This window comes from Balaenoptera acutorostrata, chromosome 15, assembly GCF_949987535.1.
Source record: "Balaenoptera acutorostrata chromosome 15, mBalAcu1.1, whole genome shotgun sequence".
NCBI classification, from domain to species: Eukaryota; Metazoa; Chordata; class Mammalia; order Artiodactyla; family Balaenopteridae; genus Balaenoptera; species Balaenoptera acutorostrata.
This window is the reverse complement of record NC_080078.1, coordinates 85,574,399-85,596,048: the sequence shown is the minus strand read 5'-3', so window position 1 is coordinate 85,596,048 and position 21,650 is coordinate 85,574,399. Positions and strand designations below refer to the sequence as shown.

The window sequence follows — 21,650 nt, the reverse complement described above, 5'->3', positions numbered from 1 at the left end:
GGATTTTTGTCTCTGACTTTGTTTTCCTGACTGAAGAATGCTCCCTGGACTCATCCCCAAAGCTCTCAGGACCACGGAGAGGACCGAAGCGAAAACGGCCCACCAGCTGGAAGTTGATGAGGACCCGTCCCGCCCTCACATCCCTGCCCCCGGCCTCAGATGGCGCTGCTGGTACAGACAGGGGGTCGGGCAGGAGGACACGAGGCAGCCCCCCGCCCCCGGGCCCTACCCGTGGGCCTGAGCAAGGCCCCTCGATCCTGCCTGGCTCGGGCGCAGGGCTGAGCAAGCCGCTCGCAGGTTGACACTGCCTCTCATGTGCTGGTGCCTGGTACTTTTCCAAGGGCTTTTAAACGCATTATCTTGCTGGAGGCTCATTTGAGGCGAGGCCTCGAAGCCAACTGGAGAACAGCTAATTTACTGAATCCCGAAGAGAGAGGAAGCAGAAGGCGGTGAGTGTTTTTGCTGAATCTCAAACCAAAACAACCTTTTGTTAAAGAACAAACAAATAAACAAAACTGCTGAACATCAATTCGCCAGGAACAGTCTGAACAGAGGTTCTGGGCAGAGCATCATGCAGCAAATTCCAACTCAACCAACGTAGATTGGGGGAGGGGCTGGTGGGGTCGTGGATGTGCTCCTGGGGGCCCCGAGAGCTCTGAGGGGTGCGTCAGTGTGCACCAGGGGACAAGGCTGAGCCTTCCAGCGAGACCACAACTACCGGCCCATCGGGAGGTACTGCCAGGGGCCGGCTGGGGAAGGGGCCTCTGGGGGGGGGCCCCTGAACAAGGCAGGAAAAAGGGGTGCATTTTGGGTGCAGGGCCAGGCTGCGCCCGAGTGGAGGCTGCATTGCCTATGGGGAGAGCCGGGGAGAGCGTCAGCGGTTTCGCTCCCCTGAACGTCCATCTCGGGCCCATCCGAGGCAAGTTCTCTGACATGGTCACCTTGGGTGACACTGGGTCTTCCCGAGCCTGCAGACGTCCCCAGGGCCTGACGCTGTCTCTCCTGCACAGCCCACTCCCACGGGTCCTGGGACGTGGACCGCCTGGCCTTCTTCTGCAATGCCACAGTTGGATGCAGCAGCTGAGGCCAGCGGAGGCCCTCACAGCCAGCCCGGCGGCCGAGTGGCGGGGTGTCCGGGAGTGGCGGCCAGGCTGTGACCAGAGCCGGGGCTGCGGCCAGGACATGGAGCTGGTCATCTTTAACGACAAAGTCAGCCCCTGGAGCCTGGGCTTCCTGGCGGGATACGGGTAAGGCTCCCCCAGCTCTAAGAACCTGCCTCATGCCCTGGGCTCTTCAGAACCTTCCGGTCCCTTCTCACCCCTGCTCCCCAGAACTGCCCCAGGAGCGGGGGGGCACAAGCCCCTGTTCCCTTGGCCTCAGAAACATACCAAGACGGTGGTTTACTGTCACACAAGCCACTAGCAGAAAGGGACATTCCCACCGTCCTGTCCCTCATTCCTGTCTGCAGGGTAACGTGTGTCTGCTCCACGGGTGCCCATCTCCCCGCCCTCCAACCTCAGGCGGGGGCTGGAACCCCAGACCCACTCACAGGAGGCCTCGGGGGCCGTGAGCGGCTAGCACTCGCGCCCCTATCCAGCCGGGCTGAGTCGGGGGCTGTGACTGCTCTCCTGGGACAGTGGCACTGACGGCCGCCCCCCACCCAGCCTCGTCGGGCTCTACGTGTCGTTGGTGATGGTCACGGCCAAGTTCATCCACGAGCACTTCCTCGGTATCGCCCGGTCCATCATGTACGACCAGCCGCCCGACGTGCGCCGCGTGCTCGGGCTCTGCGCTGCCGTCTTCCTGGTCCGCGAGCTGGGCGAGCTGCAGCTGGAGCAGGAGCTGTCGGCCAGGCTCATCTTCCTGTACCGCTCGCCCAGGACCGTGATCAAGTGGGCGCACCGGCGCCCGCCGGCCCGCAAACCACCCTGTTGCCAGGGCTCCAGAGGGGCCGTGGGAAGCAGCCGTCACGTCCTCAGGCCCTTTGGCCTCGGAGAAGCAGGGTCTTTGCCTCAGCCCTGGGTCCCCCTGATGCCAAGCCCTTGCAGCTGCTCCCCAGCTGAGTCCCCGGGCCTGAGGCCGCCTTTGTGCCCACACAAGGGAGACTCAGTTCCTCCCCTGCTCCCTGACCCTGCATCCTGCAGCCTCTGCGGGGTGGGGGGGGGGGGATGGGGGGGGAAAGGACAGTGCCAGCTGCCTGGAGAAGGCGCTGGACCACCTCGGTGACCTCTGGATCCTCCAGGGCTTCTCAGGGGGAAGCTGGAGCGAGCTGCCTACTTCAAGGCCATTAAGCACGCTAATGACCCGTGAAGGCTCCTGGCCCCTCTGGCCCCTGCGCCTCCCTGAGCTCACAGCGCGGCCCACCGAGCGCCTTGTGACCACTATTATTGCGACTTAACACGTGGGCCACGGTTTTCCCAGATGGGGCTGGGGCCTCAGAGCCGCCGCTTGCCTTTCCCAGGCCGTCAGGGCTATGCCCACAGCAGGCAGTTATTAAATACATGCTTGGGACCAAACCCAGAAAGGGTCACCTTGATTGTCAGGGCACAGCCTGGGGACGAGTGCCCTGCAGACATGTTCTCGCCCTCCCGTCCCCAGCAGAGGAGGCGTGGGCAGCCGCCTCCATGACGGGTGGGGCCCGAGTCCCCGATCTCCTCCGCTGGGCCCAGGTCGGGGGGTCTCCCCGACACCTGGCCAGACCGGGCCCTTCAGCACCTAGGAACATGCCCGGGGGGGACCTTCACTTGAACCCGTACAACACTTGCCTCGTGATGTGCTCGGGGGGTCAGGACAGCCTTCCCTGCAGACTGCAGGTCGTGGGAAAGCCCTAAGAGCCCAAGGAGGCTGCACTCCGAACCCTCAAATCCAAGATGGCCCAGGCTGTGCAGGCCTGGACCCCAGGGCCCCAGGGTGCTTGCTCATCTGTAAAAACGAGGTTGACAAGCTGCATCTCAAAGCCAGATGCTGGTTTGGGAGAAGGTGGTGGCATCCCGGAGCCTCAGGCCCATGGGCAGGCGTCAGGGTTGCTTTCTAAAACGGGCTGGAGAGAGAGTGAGACGGAGGCAAAGATGTGATGTGGTTCAGCCATATTTAATTCCACCCCCAGTGAATTCTAAGGGGCCAGAGTAGAGCTTCCTCGTGCTCCATAAAATTGGGTCCCGCAGTAAGTCACCTCCATCCTTTCAAAGGGGAGGGCTGCCTGGAGGCAGCGGCAGCCCTGGCTGGAGCACGGGCCTGGGCTCTCTGTAATGTGGGTGCCACGCGCAGGGCCCAGGCTGGACACTGGGCCACGGCACCCACCGTGGACGCTGAGCAGGGGCAGGCGGCCCAAGGGCCATGCAGCCCAGAGCGCCAGGGCCGCGCATGCACCCTGGGGCCCGGGGTCGTGTGGAGGCCCCAGCAGGGAGCACGGTCTGCAGAAGCTGGCGGCGAATCAAACAGAAACAAGCCCAGTGCTGCCCGCTCGTCCCTCCCCGGGGCCCCGCCAAACACTGAGCTGTCTCCTAAGACTTACAAGAAGGAGCCCTTTCCGTCACCACGACAACTAAAAACAAAACAAACCGAAGCTCATCTTAAGGTATACTCTTCCAATTGCTTACAATTAATCAGTGCAAAGTGAGGTAAAGAGCCCGGCAGCGCCGGGCGGGACAGCCGCGTCACACGAGCCTGCGCTTCTTGGTGTCCCTCTCCGCGTCCCCCTCCTGCGCGTCCACCTCACAGCCTAGCGGGGACACCAGGTTCAGCAGAGGGTCCTCAGAGGCCCGGCCGAAGAGTGCCAGCAGGAGGGCCACACCGAAGCCCGTGGCCCGCTCACCCTGTGGGCGAGGGCAGTGGAAAACACGTGCGGCCGAGCCAGAGCCGCTCGGCAAACCCGCCGCCGGGGTGTGGGTGGGGACCCCTGGCTCCTGGGCCAGGGCGTCTGCCCCCCACATGCCCCACGGCCCCCCTCCCTGTCCTGCTACACTCCGGGCCGGCGGGCGACGGGCTGGTCACACGGCCCCGGGCTCCCTGCCCCCAGCCCGTCTCCCCGGGGTGGGAAAGGGCGAGACCGAGGGCCCTGGGCCTCCTGCCGAGGACGGGCCGGCTGGGAAGGGCTCCACGCAGCAGCCACGCTGTTCCCAGGGACGAGCAGGCCAGAGGTCGGGGGACCACAGCTGGCCGTGTGACCCTCACACACAGTGTTTCCGATGAGCTCAGCCTGCAGCTCTGGAGCCAGAGGGGGCTCTGGACGCACGAGAGGGTGGGGGCGGCCAGCCTGGCGGGGAGGCGCCGGGGAGGGGAGCAGAGCGGCCGGCCGGCCAAGCGAGTCCTAACGGGGGGAGGCAGGGGCACCCCTGGGGCCCGGACTCACGGCGTGCACGGGCGCGGCGATGTCCAGGTGGACCCAGACCCCGGGCCAGTCGAAGCCGATGTGCGAGGCGATGAAAAGGCCGGCGCAGGAGCTGGGGCTGTTGTCCCGGTCCTGCGGGAGGAGGACGGCCGCGACCCTTCGGCACCCAGCGGCGGGGACGCTGAGGAGGGGCTCACCCAGAGCGCCCTCGGGGCTGCGTCCAGCTGGGCCCTCGCTGGGCGCCCCGCACCCACTCCACCCCACCGTGCTCAGCGACCACGTGGGGAGCAGCAGAGAGTGACCCCGAGGGCCGTGCCCATGGGCTACGGGGTCTGCCTTCATGCCGGGCAAGGGGGGCGCCAGCGATAGAGCTGATGGGGGCGACGGAGGCAGGGCCCGGAGTGGGGAGGACGCCCTGGTGCCCGCCGAGCGGACGTGCCGGCAGCGAGACCGGTGAGCGGCGCGCCCCCACTTTGGATGATTTCTCCCCTCCCCCGACCAGAGCCCAGATCTGGGGCCTTGTGGGGGGACCGTGATCCGCCCTGCCGCTGTTTCTTGGGGTCGCTCTGACCCCGCTCCACCCTGCTCCACACCTACCGCCACTGAGTTCTTCATGTCGGCCACAGCCGAGGTGAACTCGCTGAAGTGCAGCTCCGGGCAGTAGACAAGCGGGTGCACCAGGTCCCCGCACTGCCGCCCGGCCTTCATGCAGGCCGCCTCCCACTCGGCACTGTTGGTGAGCACTGCCGCGTGGTACTTGCCCGTGGCGATGCCCTGGGGACCAGGGAGAGATGGAGAGAGCCGGGGGTGGGGGGAGCGGAGGGTATCCAGGTCGGGGTGGCGGGGAACACCCAGGACAGAAGAGGGGCCGACAGAAAGCGAGGCAGCAAGACAGCAAGAGAAGCCTGAGCGCGACCACCTGGGGGACGGTTCCTGTCCTGCCCTGACGTTCCTGCTGTGGTCCTCGGGCCCCGCGCACCTGCACCCCCATGGAGCCCCGTGGGCCAGCTCCGACCCGTTACGAAGATGAAGGGATGGCAGACCCTGCCCCTCTCAGAGTCAAGGTGGCCTCTGGCTCCTCGGGGGCCGCTGCGGAGGGCCCCACCTGAGCTCCGGTCAGCGTGGCGATGTCCAGGATGATGTCGGCGCCCAGGTCCTTGCATGCGTATGACACGCCATCTGCCAGCACCAGCCTGCCCTCGGCATCCGTGTTGTTGATTTCCACAGTCCTAGGGTGCAGCCAAGACCCCACTTAAGAGCCCCTCCTCCCTGTCCCCGACAGAAACACAGGTCCAGAGTGACGCCCCCCCCCCCGCTCCCGTGCCTCAGTTTCCTCATCTGTAGGATGGGAGAACAGGGTCGCCTCGGTAAAGGAGGGGAGGCGCGCCTCTCAGGGTCACCCTGGGGACGGGCACCCGTGGGAGGGCTGGGCGGGCGAGCAGACTCTGCTATTCCGAATCCGGGGCCCCCTGCTCCTCCAGATGCTGCCTGCTGTGACTTTCGAGCGTTTCCTTCTGCAGCTGAGAAGGAGCAGCCCAAGGGCTGATCTCAGGGAGGAGATGCAGGCAGGGCCCCCCAGTTGGGGGTCTGGGGGTGCAGGCTTCAGACACCCGAAGGACAGTACGCCTAAAGGTTGGAAAGGGCTTGTCCCCCTAAGGCAGGGTGGGTCCCGAGCCCCTGCGTGGCGCCCGACACCTTGCGCAGTGACACGGCCCCACTCGCGGCCACCCTGGGGCCAAGCGGCTGCTGCCCAGGGGCTCCTGACACAGGGCGTCCTCCCCACAGCGTCTGGCCCCGGCCGGGGTGAGCTGGGCGCGGCCAGGGCTGCCAGCAGGGCCCTGGGAAGGGCCACGAGTTCCAACAACAGAGACAACGTGAGGGGGGCAGGCACTGTGAGGTGGGTGGGCGGGGTCAGCCTTACTTTCCTGAGTACAGCAGGTGGATGTCGTCCGGCCTCGTGGCGCTGGGTCCCACCGAGTTCTCAGCCAAGCAGAACACGGCATGGAGAGTATCTTTGAAACCCTGCAGGCACAAGGGCAGAGGCTCCAGGTACCGGCTGGGGGGAGGATGGGCCGGAACTCTCCTCTGACGCACCAGGACAGCGACAGACAGACAGACAGACAGGAGTCCAGGGAGCCGTGAGCACAGCCTCCGGCACTCCCCGTGGTCCTGGTGGCGGGCTCTAGGCCAGGGGTCTGCCACCAAAGTCCGTGCAATGCAGCGTTGAGCCCAGAAGCGGGGCTGAGCTGCCGGGTTTGAGCCCCAGCCCGGCCGCTCCCCAGGGGCCTCGCTCAGCCCTTGTCTCCCGCCCACACAGGGTGGCCAGCGGTCAAGGTCCCTCACCACACAAACCCGCAGATCTGCGAGCTTCTGAGGTTGGCCTTTTGTCTCTGCTGTTTGCTTGTGCCTGCGCTCAGGTTGTGTGTGCCGTCCCTGCCCGGTGGAGTGCACGGGGACACAATGACCCCCGCCCCCGTGCCCCACCACGGAAGCCCTTGCGTGGACTCGCCTCCTCGCTCCCATTCTCACCACCCTCACCTCTGATTTCAGCATCTATTGATCATTCTCACCTGAAACAATTACTACGCTGCTGTTTGCCAAATGGTGGTTTTCTATTTCTATCACTTCTACAGCAAGCAACTGGGATTCTGCTGTGAATAAATGACTTATGCCTACCAGTACGATGTGTGGATACTTATTCTGTGGGTTACGATCTGTCACCATCGTTATGCATTTTGAGGCTCATATTGAGGCACGCTCCTTTTCTTAAACAACCAGTTACAAGCGGAGCCTCCAGGCTTCGGCCCCTGTGGGGTGGGGACCCTCAGCACCCCACGGCAGCACCCTTGGCGGTGGAGGGTCCAGAGGAGTCCTGAAACCACTCACGGCCGCCAGCTGACGGATCGGCGTTAATTGCCAAGCAGCTCCCTGCACACAGGATGGGTCCACCTGCTGGGGCGTCTCCCAGCCTCCCTGTCTAAACGCCGGGACAGACCCTCTGCGGGCAGTCACCCGGGCCCCGCAGCAAAGACTCCGGGCAGCGCGGCCACGTGAGCTCTCCAGACACTCCCCCACGAGCTGACAACAAGCAGCGGCTGGGCCCTTCCCCTCGCATCCCTGTTGAGCTCATCCACCGAGGGGGCGGGCCCGGCTCAGCCCGCAGGGCCCCAGGCGGGCAGGTGAGCTGGGTGCTGCCCCCAGGCCGGGCCTGCGTGTGCCGAGCAGGGCGAGGGGACGAGGGCGAAGACCCCCTCCCCATCCCACACCTGGCTCCGCAGAGGGGGGCCACGCGCTGCTCCTGGGGGGCGGGTGCCGTGGCCTGCAGCTCTGCCGCAGTGACCCCAGGGAGGCGCCCCGGCACCGTGGGGACGCCCCGGCCCGCAGGCCGAGCCCTCCTTCCTCCCGGACTTTCTGCTCCCCTCTCGGGGGTGCCTGGGCAGAAACTATCTGCCGAAATCTTTTCACTGGAGTTCACCCCTGGGAGCCACGCTGCTCAGGTGGCCCCTGTGGGGAAGGCAGGCTTGTGTCTGGCGACACGAAGGGCCGGGCTTCTCAGAAGCGCCCGAGGGAGCCACGCTGAGAGGCAAGCGCCCCTGGACGGCCGGTGTGCGCCGCCCCCCTTGCTGGATAAACAGCCTCTGCAGCTCCAAACGCCGGGGGCAGCCACTGCTGCTGGCCCCTCAACAGGGCGCCCCGGCTCAGGAACCTGGCTCCAGTCGTTGGCTCACGAGGCCTGGCGTGCCCTGGGTGGGGAGTGCGGGCCCTCCGGCTGCCCGGAGCAGGGCCGACCCCGGGCCCCTCCCGCCGAACAGCAGCCCGGCCCTCCCCAGACCCCGACCCTGAGCACCGGACCCCGAGTGTGAGCGGGCAGGCCGGGCGGGCAGCCTGTTCCACGGCGCCCTTCCCGTATCGGTCCGGACGGGCGAGGCTCTCAGAACTCAGCGGGGACCCGAGAAGCCAGACGCGCAGGCGAAGGTGACACGCTCGGGTGGAGGAGCCCGAGGGGCCCAGTGCTGGGGTGCAGAGGAAAAGGGGCCAGGGGGCTGCAGAGGCTCAGGAAGGACGGGGGGCAGCTCTGGGGAGAAGGGTCGCGAGGGGAGGGCAGGGCCGCACCCACCTGCTTGACGGCGGCTCGGAAGGCCCCCAGCACGGCCGCGGCGCCTCCGCAGTCCCTCTTCATCCCCGGCATGGTGGTCTGCGGGTGGCACAGAGGGGCGAGAGAGAGGTGGGCGGATGCTGATACCAGGGCCCCCGCCCCAGCCCGTACACCAGGGCCCCGGAGGTGCAGGACCTGGTGCCCACAGAACCCAGGAAACGCCACTGGTCGCCTGGGGTCCCCTAGAAGCAACGGGAAGCAAGGGCCAAAGATGCCGGGGTGCCTCTGGCTCGAGCAGAGCTTTGGGAGTTACTGAAGGGAACTGTGCGAGGGGGGAGGGGGCGGGGGAGACGTCCAGAGCTGGCGGATTCGCCGTGGCCTGGCTCCTGGCTAGGCCATGACCAAGGCCCCCTACCTTGACCGCCCTGTCCGGGTTAATGGGAGCTCTTCCCAAATGTCACCGGTCACTGTGACATCACCAATCCCACCCCCACCCTGAGGATACCTGCCACCCGCCCCAGTTCGCGTCTCTGGGGTGACGGGTCTAATGGGAGGATCACTGGAGACAGAGGCGCCCTCCGGCCACAGAGGTAACACGATTTTCTATAAGCTAGCTGAGAGCAGCTGCACGTTTTTACATTCTATAGGTTCCCAACACTAACTGAGAGGTTCGTATTTTAAATTAACAACAGGTCATCGGATGTAAGGATTTGGGATTGAAAGGTACCGAGTGATTTTTCTGAACCCTTATTGGATTACGTGAGCCTCGAGTTTTAATGGGAAGTATTTTTAGATATAAACGGAGCTGCTTTTACAATTAAGTTGAGTGAAAATGACTCAGCTAGCACTATTGAAAATAAGCCATCTATTTTGACCTAATCTGCAAGAAACCACAGGATTGTTTAAATGGAAAAACAGGGCCTCAGACCTAGAATCAAACCCCTTGCAAAATGGCCACACAGAAAATGGCTCGAGATGGTCACTGAAACCCCGTGATCCCCTGTCATGGGCAGAACAAATGTCCCACCAAAAACGCAGCTCAACTGACTGTGTCAGCTTCTCGGACCCCACCTGTCGTTCCTGTTTTTATAAGAGAAACGATTTCCATGGTAACGCCTTGGTCACTGGTAGGCTGACACTTGCACCAATGGGGCAGGGGTAGTGATGGCTGGAGCCGTGGCCCGGGGCCCCACGGGACCTGGCGGTCACTGGATTCATTTCCAGGCCTTCCGGGAAATAAGGCACTGCCCATTTCACTCGAGTCTCCTTGCTGAGGCAGTAAATGATTAACTTTTCAAAATCTCAGCTGTTCCCAACACCGTCTGTGATGAGATGGAAGGTGCCGGGAAGGCCCTGCTCACTCTCCCCGACGCCCGGCAGTCGGTCACGGTGGGTCGGCTGGAGCCCAAGTGGGAGCGGGCCCTGAGTCTCTCCTGAGCTCAGCAAGCCTCTGTTCTTGCAAACACCATTGTACTTGGAGGAACCACTGACAGATGCTGGGGACCCAGACTCAGGTATCTGCAGACATTTTCTCAAAAACTATCAAAGTGAGCCTCTCTCCCCAGGAGGGCAGCTGGCATTGCTTGGTGCCCGTGGTAAAATCTGAGCTGTCAAGCAAAAGTCAGAATTTTGGAAAACTTGTATCTGCCTCCATGATGGCTTCCTAACACTCACCTTTTTACATGAGATAGATGGTGATATTAACGAATGTGGTTTTAAAAAATATTATATAATGAAATGTGTCAAAATCTGGAGGTTCCGCATAACTCTGTGAACAATATTTTCCAAATGACCCGTATCATGTGTGCTATGACAAAATCATACATTCAAAGTTCAAGACAGACCCGTAGATTTCAACGTAGCAGAACACCAAAGCTCACAGGCACGGTTTCAGATTCCACATCATAACTAACCTTTCAGAAGCTCCCACCTGTTGAGTTTTGGCGTAATAGCAAAGAAGAATGTCCTGAGTTACCTGAAGAGGGTACTAAAATGCTTCTCCCCTTTCTAACTACAAAAGGACCGAGGCCAGATTTTCTTTTTATATTTCAACTAAAACAGATCACAATAGACTAAACGCAGAAGAAGATAACGTGATCACAGCTGTCTTCTATTAAGGCACACATTAAAGAGCTGCAAAAATGTAAAACATTGCCACTCCTCTCCGTAACTTTTTTTCGTTTTGGAAAATACAGTTCTTTTCATAAAGCTGTATTATTTACAATGGTATGCAATGGGGTCATGTTGTTATTTTTCAATGAATTAATACACATCTTTAAAATTTCCCAGTTTTAATTTCTAGTAGGGTAAATACCAGCAGACATCACCCTTATAAACAAAATCCCTTTGGAATCAATACTTGTTAAGACTGGAAGGGGTCCTGAGTCTAACACACTTGAGACCTGTTAATTCATGCTGATCCTGATTTGCCTTGAGAATCTCTGAAAACCGGGATTGTTCCTGCAAAACTGGGAGAGGGTGCCACCAGCAAAATGACTGATTCCCAGGAAGCCCTGCTTCTCACTCCTGCCCTCCAGCAAGCCAACGTCCAAATGAGCCTGAAATTCTGCCCCCCAGAACTCAGGGCAAGAGCCCCTGTCAAGGGTGTGGGCGGGGGACCAGCACCAGGTGCAGCTAGAGGGGTACATCATCTGCAGAGAATTTAAAACGGTAATAAACCGACTAAAAGTCAGTCTGCCCGTCGTCATCAGTGGAAAAAGATGCCTCCTGTTGTTGGCTGAAGCGAGTCCTAATCACATAAATAAAAGCTTCAAATCCACCTATGTTAACTCCTACAGCATTAACTCCAGCAACACTATCCTACACGGATAACTAATCACGTGCTAGAGGTACCAGGGGCTGCTGCCAGGGGCACAGACTCCGCGAGGTGCACTGGTTCCGATTCGGGCGGGCTCGGGAGGCGGCCGGTCAGTGTCCACGGCGCCTGTGATGGCGAGTTCCTGCCTTCGGATGGTGCGCTCGGAGTGAACCCCGGGGAGCAGCGAGCCTCCTTGCTGCCCACAGTCTCGGGGAACCACTGGAGTCGTGGTGTTTAAAACGTTTTTACTCCACAGACGTCTGAAAGCTGCTGGAGTTGATCTCAAAGGACCAGAGACATGGACGCTATACCAATTTTGGGAGCTTCTTGGGAAATGGGATTCTTAGCAGTCACTGCCGAGGGACCCTACTGTTGGAGACTTCCCCTGAGTGTTTGTGTATCAGTTGCTTCATGTGATAGAAACTCTTCAAAATTAAAATTAACTGTGTTGTTTTGGATCAACTATGAGTGAACACAGACTGACCGATCTGGTACCTCTGTCTAGTGAACATAAAGACGTGAGGATGACCAATGTTGATAAAGTCATTGACAAATCCGCAGAAGCTAAGGCCTGACAGCAGAGTCTGATGCTGGCATACATCACCATGAGAGAACAACATGGAGGTATCAGTTTTTTTCTATCAAAAATGACATTAACGCTATTTTCTTTTTTTTGGCTGTACCTCACAACATGTGGAACTTCCCTGAATAGGGATCAAACCCATGTCCCCTGAAGTGGAAGGTGGAGTCTTAACCACTGGACCACCAGGGAAGCCCACATTAATGCTGTTTAAAAGTGTTAATGGATGACTGTTTTATTTGTACTATAACATTCATTTTTAATTTTTTATTGGCATGATAATATATATGGAATTCGATAAAAGGGAATTCACTATCGGGGAATTCACTACTGCTGTCTGGTTTTTTTAAACATTTATTATTTGTTTCATTTCCCGATTAGTCCTGAAAATAATTTTGTTGTTTATTAGAGGAGGGATGTTAAAAAAAAAAAGATCATCCACTCTAGGTACCAAATACAGAAGTGCAAAAAGTAGCAGCACAAGCCCTACCCTAAATAGCAGCTGACCCTGGGGTGTGACGTCAGAGGAGCGGCAGGGGGTGGTGGGGCCGGCGGCCAACCAGAGGAAGGAGGCGCGTCCACAGGGGCAGCTGCCGCTTAGCTCCAGCACGATGCCCCCAGGTGCGAACGCAGGACCAGCGCTGCCAGGTCCTCTGAGTTTACAAAAGGTAAGAGACCCAGTCCCGTGAGAATTCCTCCTGTTTTTAAATGCTGGTACCTAATTCGGATTTTAAAACACCATCTGGGCCAAGAGGACGCGTCTGAGAGCCACGCGGGCTGCCAGTCGTCAATGTCTTCCCTGCACGAGCTTAGCTTGCGCTCAGCCGTCTAAAGCTCCCTCTCTGGGATGGCTGACTCCGCTCTTCCAGGTCTCCTTCCCAGTTTCCCCCTAGAGCCCAGCCCAGGCCTGGAGCACCTGCACGTGGGGTGAGCAGATGAAGACACCTCTCCTCCTCCTCCTGGTGCAGGGCAGGCCCCCGGGCGTGAGGAGGGGCCACCCTTAAGAGAGACTCTGGGACTTGCAGCCTCCCAGCAACGCTCCCAGGCGCCTGGCTTCCGGGCCCAGACTCCCCTCCCTTGAACCAGGGCGTCTGCTTTCCGAAGGTCTCGTGAGGACCACCACTAAGCATCCTCCTGGGGGACCTCAGACGGTCGTGGAGACGGTGGGCGTCTCCCCAGGCCCCTTCCTTCTTCTTCTCCAGATTTTCTGTTTCCTGCCTCCTGCCTGAAGTGCGGGCGTGAAATCGTCTGCCTCTCGGGAGACTGGGCCCCACGGCCTCTCCCCTGGACGCCCCGACTCTGAGGCCCAGGAACCTTGCTCCTTCCTCCGACGCCTGAGAAGGGGCCCTCCCGCCCGGCCCCGCCCGAGCCCCAGCCCCGCACCTCACCTTCCCCTTCATGCTGAGACCCCCGGTGTCGTAGACGATGCCCTTGCCCACCCACGCGATGGTCTGGGTGGCTCTGTCCGGGGTGTGGCTGAGGACGGCTAGGGCTGGGGGGTGGAGCGCAGCCTTGCCCACACCGTAGATCCCTAGGGGAAAGCACAGGACACGTCGGTGAGGCGCGGGCTGGACCCAGCGGAGGACTCCCGGAAGCCCCCCAGCAACACTGCTCTCCCCCCGAAGCAGCCACTGGCCTGTGGACGTTCCTCCCGGAGAGCTCCCTGCCCCCTCCCGCCCCTCCCGCCCCCTGGCCGGTGTGGGATCGGGGAAGGCAAATGAGTTCACTGCCCTGGGACTGCAAATGAATTCTACACAAAGTATTGTGAGGCAAGAAAACCCGCTGAGAGAAAAAATATTGTATCATTCCCAGAAAGACGTGAACAGGATTGCAGAATGAAACGATTTCTGGATAATTCTTCAAGGCCGCTCCAGCCCCTGCTCACCCTCCCTTCCCTGACCTCTCTGTGCACTCAGGATGGACCTCCCTTTCCGACCTCGCTCCCACCACTGCCTCACTGTTGGTTTCTATGCCCCACCTTCTCAAGAAAACTGTGGCTTGCTGTGGGCACAGCCCATGCCTCAAGGTCCCCCAGTAATCGAGCTGAACAATCGTAGCAACCAGGACAAGAGGCAGTAATAGCTGCCTGACAAACTCCTACTCATCCTGCAAGACCCGCTGCAAACGTCACCTCCTCTGTGAAGCTTTCTGACTGAACTGCCTCTCCCTCCACTAACACGTGCCCAGAGATTCCGCCCCTGGGCATTCATGATCGTGTGGATCCCCTCCCCGAAGTGTGGGCAGGACTGCATGTCTCAGTTCCTCTGGGTGTGGCAGAGATGACAAGACCACTTCCAAGATTAGGTGACAAAAGAAGACCTTGCCTCTATCTTGCTTGCTCTTTCTCATCTCTTGCTTGGAGACCTTGCTCTGAAGAGAAGTAGTTGCCACGTTGTGAGCTGCTCAAGGACAGGCCCACAAGACAAGGAACAGCCAGTGGGGCCCAGAGGCCTGCTGGCAGGGCCGTGAGTGAGCCCTGCTGGGAGCACATGGCCAGCCCCAGTGGGGCCTTCAGATGACTGCAGTCTCGAGAGACGCTGGGCTGGACCCAGCTAAGGCACGCCTGATTCCCCACCCACAGGACTGCAAGACAACGGACACGTGTTGCTTTCAGCTGCTACCTTCTGGGGTAATTGGCTTTGCAGCCTCAGGTAACAACGACAGTGACCTTCCCAGCCAGACAGAAAGCTCCTGTCCTAGTCGTCACCGCATCTCAGTGCCTGGGAGTTGGGGGAGGACGGACCTGGCAATCAGGAAAGGCTCTCTGAGGAGGTGGCCAAGACGTGCAGGGTAAGATGGCCCTATCGTGAGACTACCTCGGGGGAAAGCATCCCAGACAGAAAGGGCCGCAAGTGCAGGCCTTGATGTGGACGTGAACTTGTGTATTCGAGGAACAGAAAGGCCCTGCTGGGTTAGCCAGGGAGCCAGGACGGCAGCATGTGGGAGGCTGCAGAGCGAGTGGGCGGGGGAGGCCTTGGATCCTGAGGCTTCCAGGATCTGAATCAGAATCTGAATCGCTGCCTCCTCTCTCCCCCACAGATGGTCTGCTTCCCAGGGTCTGGCCTCGGGGCTGGACGCGGGCTGGGTTCCTTCAGGGCGAAGCTTAGGGCGAAGCTTGGGACGACACACCGTGCAGCCTGGTGCCCCCCTGCCGCCCAGGTACCCCGGGCTGCTCCTGAGGCCAGGATCTGCGAGGAACAGCCCCGACCCACCTCCAAACCCTCTCGTCTTCAGCTCCTCGTCCCGGATAACGGTTGGGACGATCCCCAGTTCTTTTCCAACTTTCTTAATCTCCTGGATGTGTTCATGGAAAAAACAACAACACACAAACACGTGAAGACGGCTTAAATCAGGGCGAGGCCAGGGCCTGGGCCAGGGGTGAGCAGATGCTTTACGGTGGGAGAGGGATGGGCCGGGATGCCGTGGCTTTGACTCTTGGCTCCGAGCATGATTGAACCCAGGAGAGGCGGCTCACCCTCCAAACTCTGCGATTTCCTGCAACTCATGGCTGGAGTCCTGCTGAGGGGCCTTGGGGAGGAAGCTCTGTCCTCCCTCCACCCTCAGCTGAGGCCTGGGGGCCCCTCGGCTCTGGATGGACGGCAGGACTCTGTCTGCAGCAGCCCGCGGCTTCCCCAGACGAGGTGCAGAGACTGTGGACCATCCCCCTGCAGCCCTGGGTTTCCTGACTCTCCCTGAGGTCTATCGACACCGTCCCAGTCCCGGCAGGACCCCAGGGCTACGAACCTCGAGGAAGGTGTCTGTGTCCATCTCGTTGCAGGGCGTGTCCACGATGCGGGCTGCCAGCCGCACGCCTTCTGTGGCGCTTGTTAAACACTAGGAGAAACAAAAGGCCGTCACTGGGGCCCTGGGACCAGGTGGAAGGCATCCCTCCTCATCCAATGGCCAGGGGCCCAGAGGTGTCAGAGGCACACGTCACCCGGGGGAGGTTGCAGGGCTGCTGCCAGGGGAGCAAGGGCAGGTGGAAGGGAAGCAGAAGTTTGCCCGTGACCCCCCCAGCCGTCTACAGAAAGTCCAACGCAGCTCCAGAATCACAGGGGAACCCTTCAAGTCTGGCATCCTGCCCGGCCTACATGGGGCCCACCTTGCTTTCTAAACCTCATCTCCTGCTACGTACGCCCCTCATCCAGGTGGCAGGTGGCCCTCCCGCCTGGCTCTGAACACACACTATGTCTGGCCTCTGCCAAGAGGAGGTACTGCCCTCTGTTATGGACTGAATGTCCTGAAGCCCTGACCCTCAATGGGATGGTATTAGGAGATGATCAGGTTTCAATGAGGTCAGGAGGGTGGGGCCCCGTGATGGGATGACTGCCCCTAAGAAGAGGACACAGCAGGCTTCCCTGGTGGTGCAGTGGTTAAGAATCCGCCTGCCAGTGCAGCAGACATGGGTTCAAGCCCTGGTCCGGGAAGATCCCACATGCCACGGAGCAACTAAGCCCATGAGCCACAACTACTGAGCCTGTGCTCTAGAGCCCGCGAGGCACAACTACTGAAGCCCGCGTGCCTAGAGCCTGTGATCCGCAACAAGAGAAGCCACCGCAACGAGAAGCCCGCGCACCGCAACGAAGAGCAGCCCCCACTCGCCGCAACTAGAGAAAGCCCGCGCGCAGCAACGAAGACCCAATGCAGCCAAAAATAAATAAATAAAATAAATAAATTTATAAGAAAAAAAAGAAGAAGACACAGCAAGAAGGTGGTGGTCTGAAAGCCGGGAAGAGATCCCCTCACAGGACCCACCGTGATCCTGGACGTCCTAAACATGTGCTGTTCAAGCCCCCCGTCTGTGGGCTGTTGTCATGGTGGCCTGAGCAGACCAAACGACTCCCTTTCTCTTGCCAAGATCCCAGCTACGCTTTGAGGGCCTTCTCAAAGGCCATATCCTCCAGGAGCTTCTCTGGATCCTCCCAATGGAGAAAAGGTCCCTGGGCCCGCTGGGGAGGCGTTTTTCTCACATGGGCCCCATGTGAGTGTCACAGACCCCCATCCTTTTTGCTGGTCGTCTGATGTGACACTGCTCTGGCCACAGGGCCAGGAGGGAAGGACACAGACAGACCGGCCTTGTGCACCGACCCAGCGCCCAAAGGGGAGCAGGAGCCTGACACCGTCCACCACGGGAGGCACTGCCGACGGGGCACAGGCACACGCAGAGGTCATGCTCATCCCCAAGCCGGCTGTCCCCTCTTCCCTCGCAGCTTCCGCCAAGAACTTCCGTCCACCCGCGTCAGCCCTGACGCTCGGCTTTGCCTCCTGCCCCACCTGGCCCTGCAGCACCCACCTCCAGGGCCTGGCTGCCTTTCTCAGTGCAGGGAAGAGGCGACGTCAAGAGAGAGGCGCAGCGTGGGTTTGGCAGGGGTGAGGATGGCATCCCGTTTCTCGCCGCCTCTTCCAGCCCCGCGGGGGCGGGGAGGGCAGGCTCTGGGTCCACAACGCCAGCCCAGCCACCTCCCAGGCTGTCCCGAGGTAATTAAACCCTGGCGCCTCAGAGGCAGAGACCTGACAGCTCAGATGCGAGATGTGCTGTGTAGCCCGCGCTGCCTGGCAGCGGGCTCTCCCCCGGGAGGGTGAGGGTCTCTGTCTGTGGGGGGTTGCACAGACCCGTGGCCGCTGTCGGGGAGGTGCGTCAGTGCCGGCCTCACGGGCCTTGTGAGCGCAGCGGAGGCTCAGGCGCGAGGGCGCCCCTTTGGGGTAGGAGCCGGCACCTCACTGTGCCTCAGTTTCCTCACCACGAAAGCAGGACCATCCGTTCACTCACTCATTCATTCCATCCACGTCACGTGAGCACCTACTGCGCGCCAGGCCCCACACTAGACTCTGAATTCAAAGATGCCCAAGGGACTCAAGTCCAGCAGAGAATCACAACACATCGTCCCACCAGATGCCACAGAGGAGGAGGGTAGGAGAGGCCACAGAGATGGGGTCTAGGCGGTCCCCCTGGTGACGGAAAGGCCAGCCGGGGTGTCAGAGCCTCAAGTGCTCACAATCCAAGACAGAAGAGAAAGAGGGCTGACGGACGGCGGCCGCGGTGTAAGCCTGGCTCTACCCCATGCTGGCGTGGCCCCGGTAAGTCACTTCATATCTCTGAGGCTCAGTTTGCTCCACTCTAAAGTGGGGAGAGTAACAGAACCCATTTCACTGGGCAGTTGTGAGAATTAAGTGTGTGTGCACACGTGTGCTCGGAGCAGCGCCTGACACCTGACAAGCACTCGCAAAGCACCGGCCCCTGCCTGGTTGTGAGGCAGTGGGAAGCGGAACCGGAGGGGGGCGTCTGGAGGCAGCGAGGCCAGTTAGGAGGCTGCCGCCATGGTCCCAGAGAACAGTGGGGTGCAGGTGGGCAAAGTAGGATGGGTGGGATGTAGGGGCCAGGGAGACCCTTCATCACATACAAGGCCGGTGCGGGGATTATTATGCACAGGACCAGGACCCTGCCCTCCGGGGGCTGGGGGACTCCGATTCCAGCGCAGGGCACAGAGGCTAAACTCAGATGCGTCATGTCTGGTGCGGATGGCTCTCGGCTGGCAGAGGGCCTGGCAGTGTGGGAGAGGCCGGGCTAGCCAGGATGGCCAGGCCTCCCCGAGGAAGGGATGTGGGCAGAAGCCGGACTGAGACCAGGCAGAACCAGAGCCGGAAGGGCCCTGGAGAGGGGCCCTGAGCAGGACCGGGCTTGGCGAGGCCAAGGGACAGCAGGAAGCCAGTCCCTGTGGCTGAGGGCAGGAGGAGAGGGGCTCGGAGCGGGCAGAGGATGCTCAGGCCTCCAGCCCCAGCCCAGAACTCAGAAGGAACTCCCTGGAGCGGGAGGGAAGGAGTGATCATTGGTGTCCAACTGCAGGCTGGAGCCCAGGGGCACTGAAACCACCCAGAGAGGAGGGAGTGAGGCTGGAATGTCCCCATGGTGGGGGGGGGGGCGGCAGGCGGGAGGGGTACGGGGAGGAGAGAAGGCTCAGGCTCCTGGCTGGGCGGGTGCCCTTCAAGGAGGGATGACCAGTGCTCAAGTCAGGCAGACGTGGTCCTTGGAAAACAACGTCAGGAAGGGGGTGGGCGAACTCCATGCTGGTGGGCTGAGGGGGGAAAGGGAGTTAAGACAGGCAAAGCAAGCGGACCACGGGAGGTGAAGGGAAGAAAAAAGAGGCACCGTCTCAGGAGGGCAGAGATGAGGCACATTGTCTCCTCCTAAGGGACAGAATCCAGGTGGAGGGGGGGCAGTTACAGACCTGGGGCACACAGCGGGTGAGGGGGTGCTCCAGGGGCCTGAGACAGAGTGACGGGTGGGGGAGGAGAGGGGAAAGGACCACCTGAGTCTGGCGGTTGGAGCGGGGGCTGCAGGTGGGGAGGATGAGACCACAGCACCACTGGGCTGGGGGGGGTCGCCACGGGAGGGAAACCTGGCATGCGGCCCACACGAGGACTTCTAGGTTGGAAATCACTTCCAGCCTCGCCGTGCCTCAAAAGGATCAAACGAAGGAGGATCAAATGAAATAACACATGTAAAAGCGCACCATAAAGGGTAACGCGATATATACACGGGCAGGATTATTAGTATCGAAACATGAAAGCGCCTGGCACGGGGCAGGTGCTCGATAAACACTGGCTGAACAGAACCGAACCCTGAGAACAAGACCACCCTCGGGGGAGGGAGCCCGCTGCCCGGCTTTGGACAGGCCCCGGGGGTCTTTCTCGGGAATTCCAGCAGCCCTGTCCTGTCCTCCCAGGGAGTGGGAAAGAGAGCTCTGCCCAAGCTGGGGGGCGGCGGGGAGTGCGGCGCGGGGACCCGGTCTGAGCTTCCAGACACCCACTTGCAAAGTGGACACTTCCACTGGCCCGTTGTCTTGTCCCACCAGGAAAAACTCCACCGTGACGGTCTTCTTCTCCGGGCGCCGTGATGCCGCCGAGCGCTGGGTGAAGAGCGGGAAAGCGCGGGCCAGGGCACAGGCCGAGGCGAAGGCGTCCGACCGCTCACAGACCATCTGCAGCACAGAGAGTGGAGCTGTGGTGAGGGGGAGCGAGGCGGGGTTGGGGGTGGGGGGATGGGACCCAGGGCCCAACCCATGGGAGCCGCCATCAGGAAGTGCTAGGGCCCCAGAGCTGGGTCAGAGGCCACTGTGGAAACAATCTGGACGGAGATGCCCCAGCAAAGCCATCATCCCAGGGGCCTTCCCCGGAATCACTGTCCCACGATGTGAGAAAGAAAATGTCAGCCACCAGATGGGGTCAACTGCCTCCCGAGACAGGAAGGCAGGACGTGCAGCGATGCACAGCGGACACAGGCTCAGGAAGCCTGGGTCTGAGTCTCAGATCTGCCACCCAAACTGATCTGCGGTGGACCGTTCCGTCTCGGGGCCCTCGGTATCCCCGGCGGCGGTAACGCCGGGGTTGCACTGCGCGGTCGCGGCGGCGGCATCGTCCGCCTCGGGGATACCGTGGGCCGGAGTGCTCTGCGGTCCAGAGGGCTGAGCCACAGGCCCCGGCCAGCAGCCAGCACGCAGCGACCCGAAGCTCAGGGGCCCGTGCGGGGCCAGCCCCTCAGAACCACTCACCAGAATGCACCGATGGGTTCCCGGCGGCAGGCAGGTCCGCACGAGCCGCGTGACGAAATGCGCGGCCGAGGGGCTATTGTGCCGGCTCACCCTGGAGGGCAGGGCGGCCACGGTGGCATAGTTCAGGTAGAGGGGACAGCTGTCCGTGGGGCTGGGGTTGAGCGTGCTTAGGGCAGCCTGCCAGAGCTGCATCACAAGGGGAGACACAAGACAGACACCAGCCTTTACAGGGCCGCCGGCCAGGAGCCCTGCGCGCACACGCCTGCCTCACTTGCTAAAAGGGCACTTTTGCAGCCTCCCCGCGGCACCCAGGGTCCCTAATTAAGAAGTGTCACATCTCACTAGATAAGCGCTGTGTGCGTCGGCTGGCGCGCGTCCACCCTCGTGGGATTAAACAGTGGGGACTTAAACGGCCAGGCTGGAGGCTGCTCTGCTACAAACGCTGGAAACCTGCACTGGGGTGGGACGCAGCCAGGTGCCCCTGGAGGGGGGCGGGCGGCACCGCCACAAGGGTTCTGGAAGGCGGTGTCAGGGCCGCGCAGGCTGCCGGGCCCGGCCCCTCAAGGGCACTTCCTTCGCGCCTGGTCGAAGGGCAGGCCAGCTCTGCCCACGAGCCTGAGGCCCGGGTGGGTGCGGGGCGCGCGCGGCCTCCGGGCGGGGCTGCTGGACGGGAGCCCGCTCCTCTGGTTCCTGGGAGGCGGGCGGCCCCGGGCCTCGCCGGCCGGCCTGGCCTGCTGGGCGCGCCCGGGCCGTTGGGCCGTTGGGCCGGCGGGCTGGGGGGCGCCGGGCGGTCGAGGCGGGGCCTCCGCGGCCTCCCCGCCGGCCCGGCCCCGCCCGGCCTCCGCTCGCCGGCAGGGCGGCGCATGGCGGCCGGCGCGGCCCGCTCACCTCCTCGGTGACCCGGGGCAGCAGCTTCCCGCGGACGTGGCTCCAGGGCACGCGGTACAGGTGGTGCAGCTGCCCGAGCAGCAGCAGCGGCCGGCTCTGCGGGTCCGCGTCCCCGGCGCTCGCCTGGAACTGCAGCCCCACGTTCGCCATCCTCGCCGGCCCGCGCCCCCGGCCCCGGCCACCGCGCCTGCCGCGCTTGGGCTCCCGCTCCGGCCGGGCCTCGGCGCCGCCCCGGCCCTGCCCGGCCGCCGGCCCCGCCTCCCCCGCCGCTCCGGGCCGCTCGCGAGACGTGCAGGGCCCGCCCGGGGCGCGAGGGGGCGCCGGGCCGGCGGGGCGGGGAGGGGGGTTGGGCAGGCCCGGGTCGGGCGGCCCGGGGCGGCCCGGACCTG

General features: G+C 61.8%; 1 protein-coding gene across 5 annotated transcripts; it reads right to left on the bottom strand.

The window, feature by feature from the left end:
* Positions 1-471: 471 nt before the first annotated feature.
* NPEPL1 (aminopeptidase like 1) lies at positions 472-21,528 on the bottom strand. Of its 5 annotated transcripts, none has more exons than XM_057529669.1 (13): positions 21,262-21,528; positions 20,374-20,559; positions 19,633-19,803; positions 15,569-15,658; positions 15,037-15,118; positions 13,213-13,355; positions 8,448-8,525; positions 6,252-6,352; positions 5,436-5,559; positions 4,928-5,104; positions 4,352-4,462; positions 3,600-3,721; positions 472-3,040 (listed from the first exon to the last, which is right to left on the bottom strand). In XM_057529669.1, the coding sequence occupies exons 1-12, from the start codon at positions 21,409-21,411 to the stop codon at positions 3,602-3,604; spliced, it is 1,533 nt and encodes a 510-aa protein (XP_057385652.1). In that variant the 5' UTR covers positions 21,412-21,528; the 3' UTR covers positions 472-3,040; positions 3,600-3,601. The 5 variants fall into 5 exon arrangements, 4 of the variants coding, with proteins under 4 accessions (XP_057385652.1, XP_057385649.1, XP_057385650.1 ...); XR_009005480.1 differs by having other exon boundaries at positions 474-3,040; positions 3,600-3,815; XM_057529666.1 differs by lacking the exon at positions 472-3,040 and having other exon boundaries at positions 3,072-3,815.
* Between the last annotated feature and the right edge of the window lie 122 nt (positions 21,529-21,650).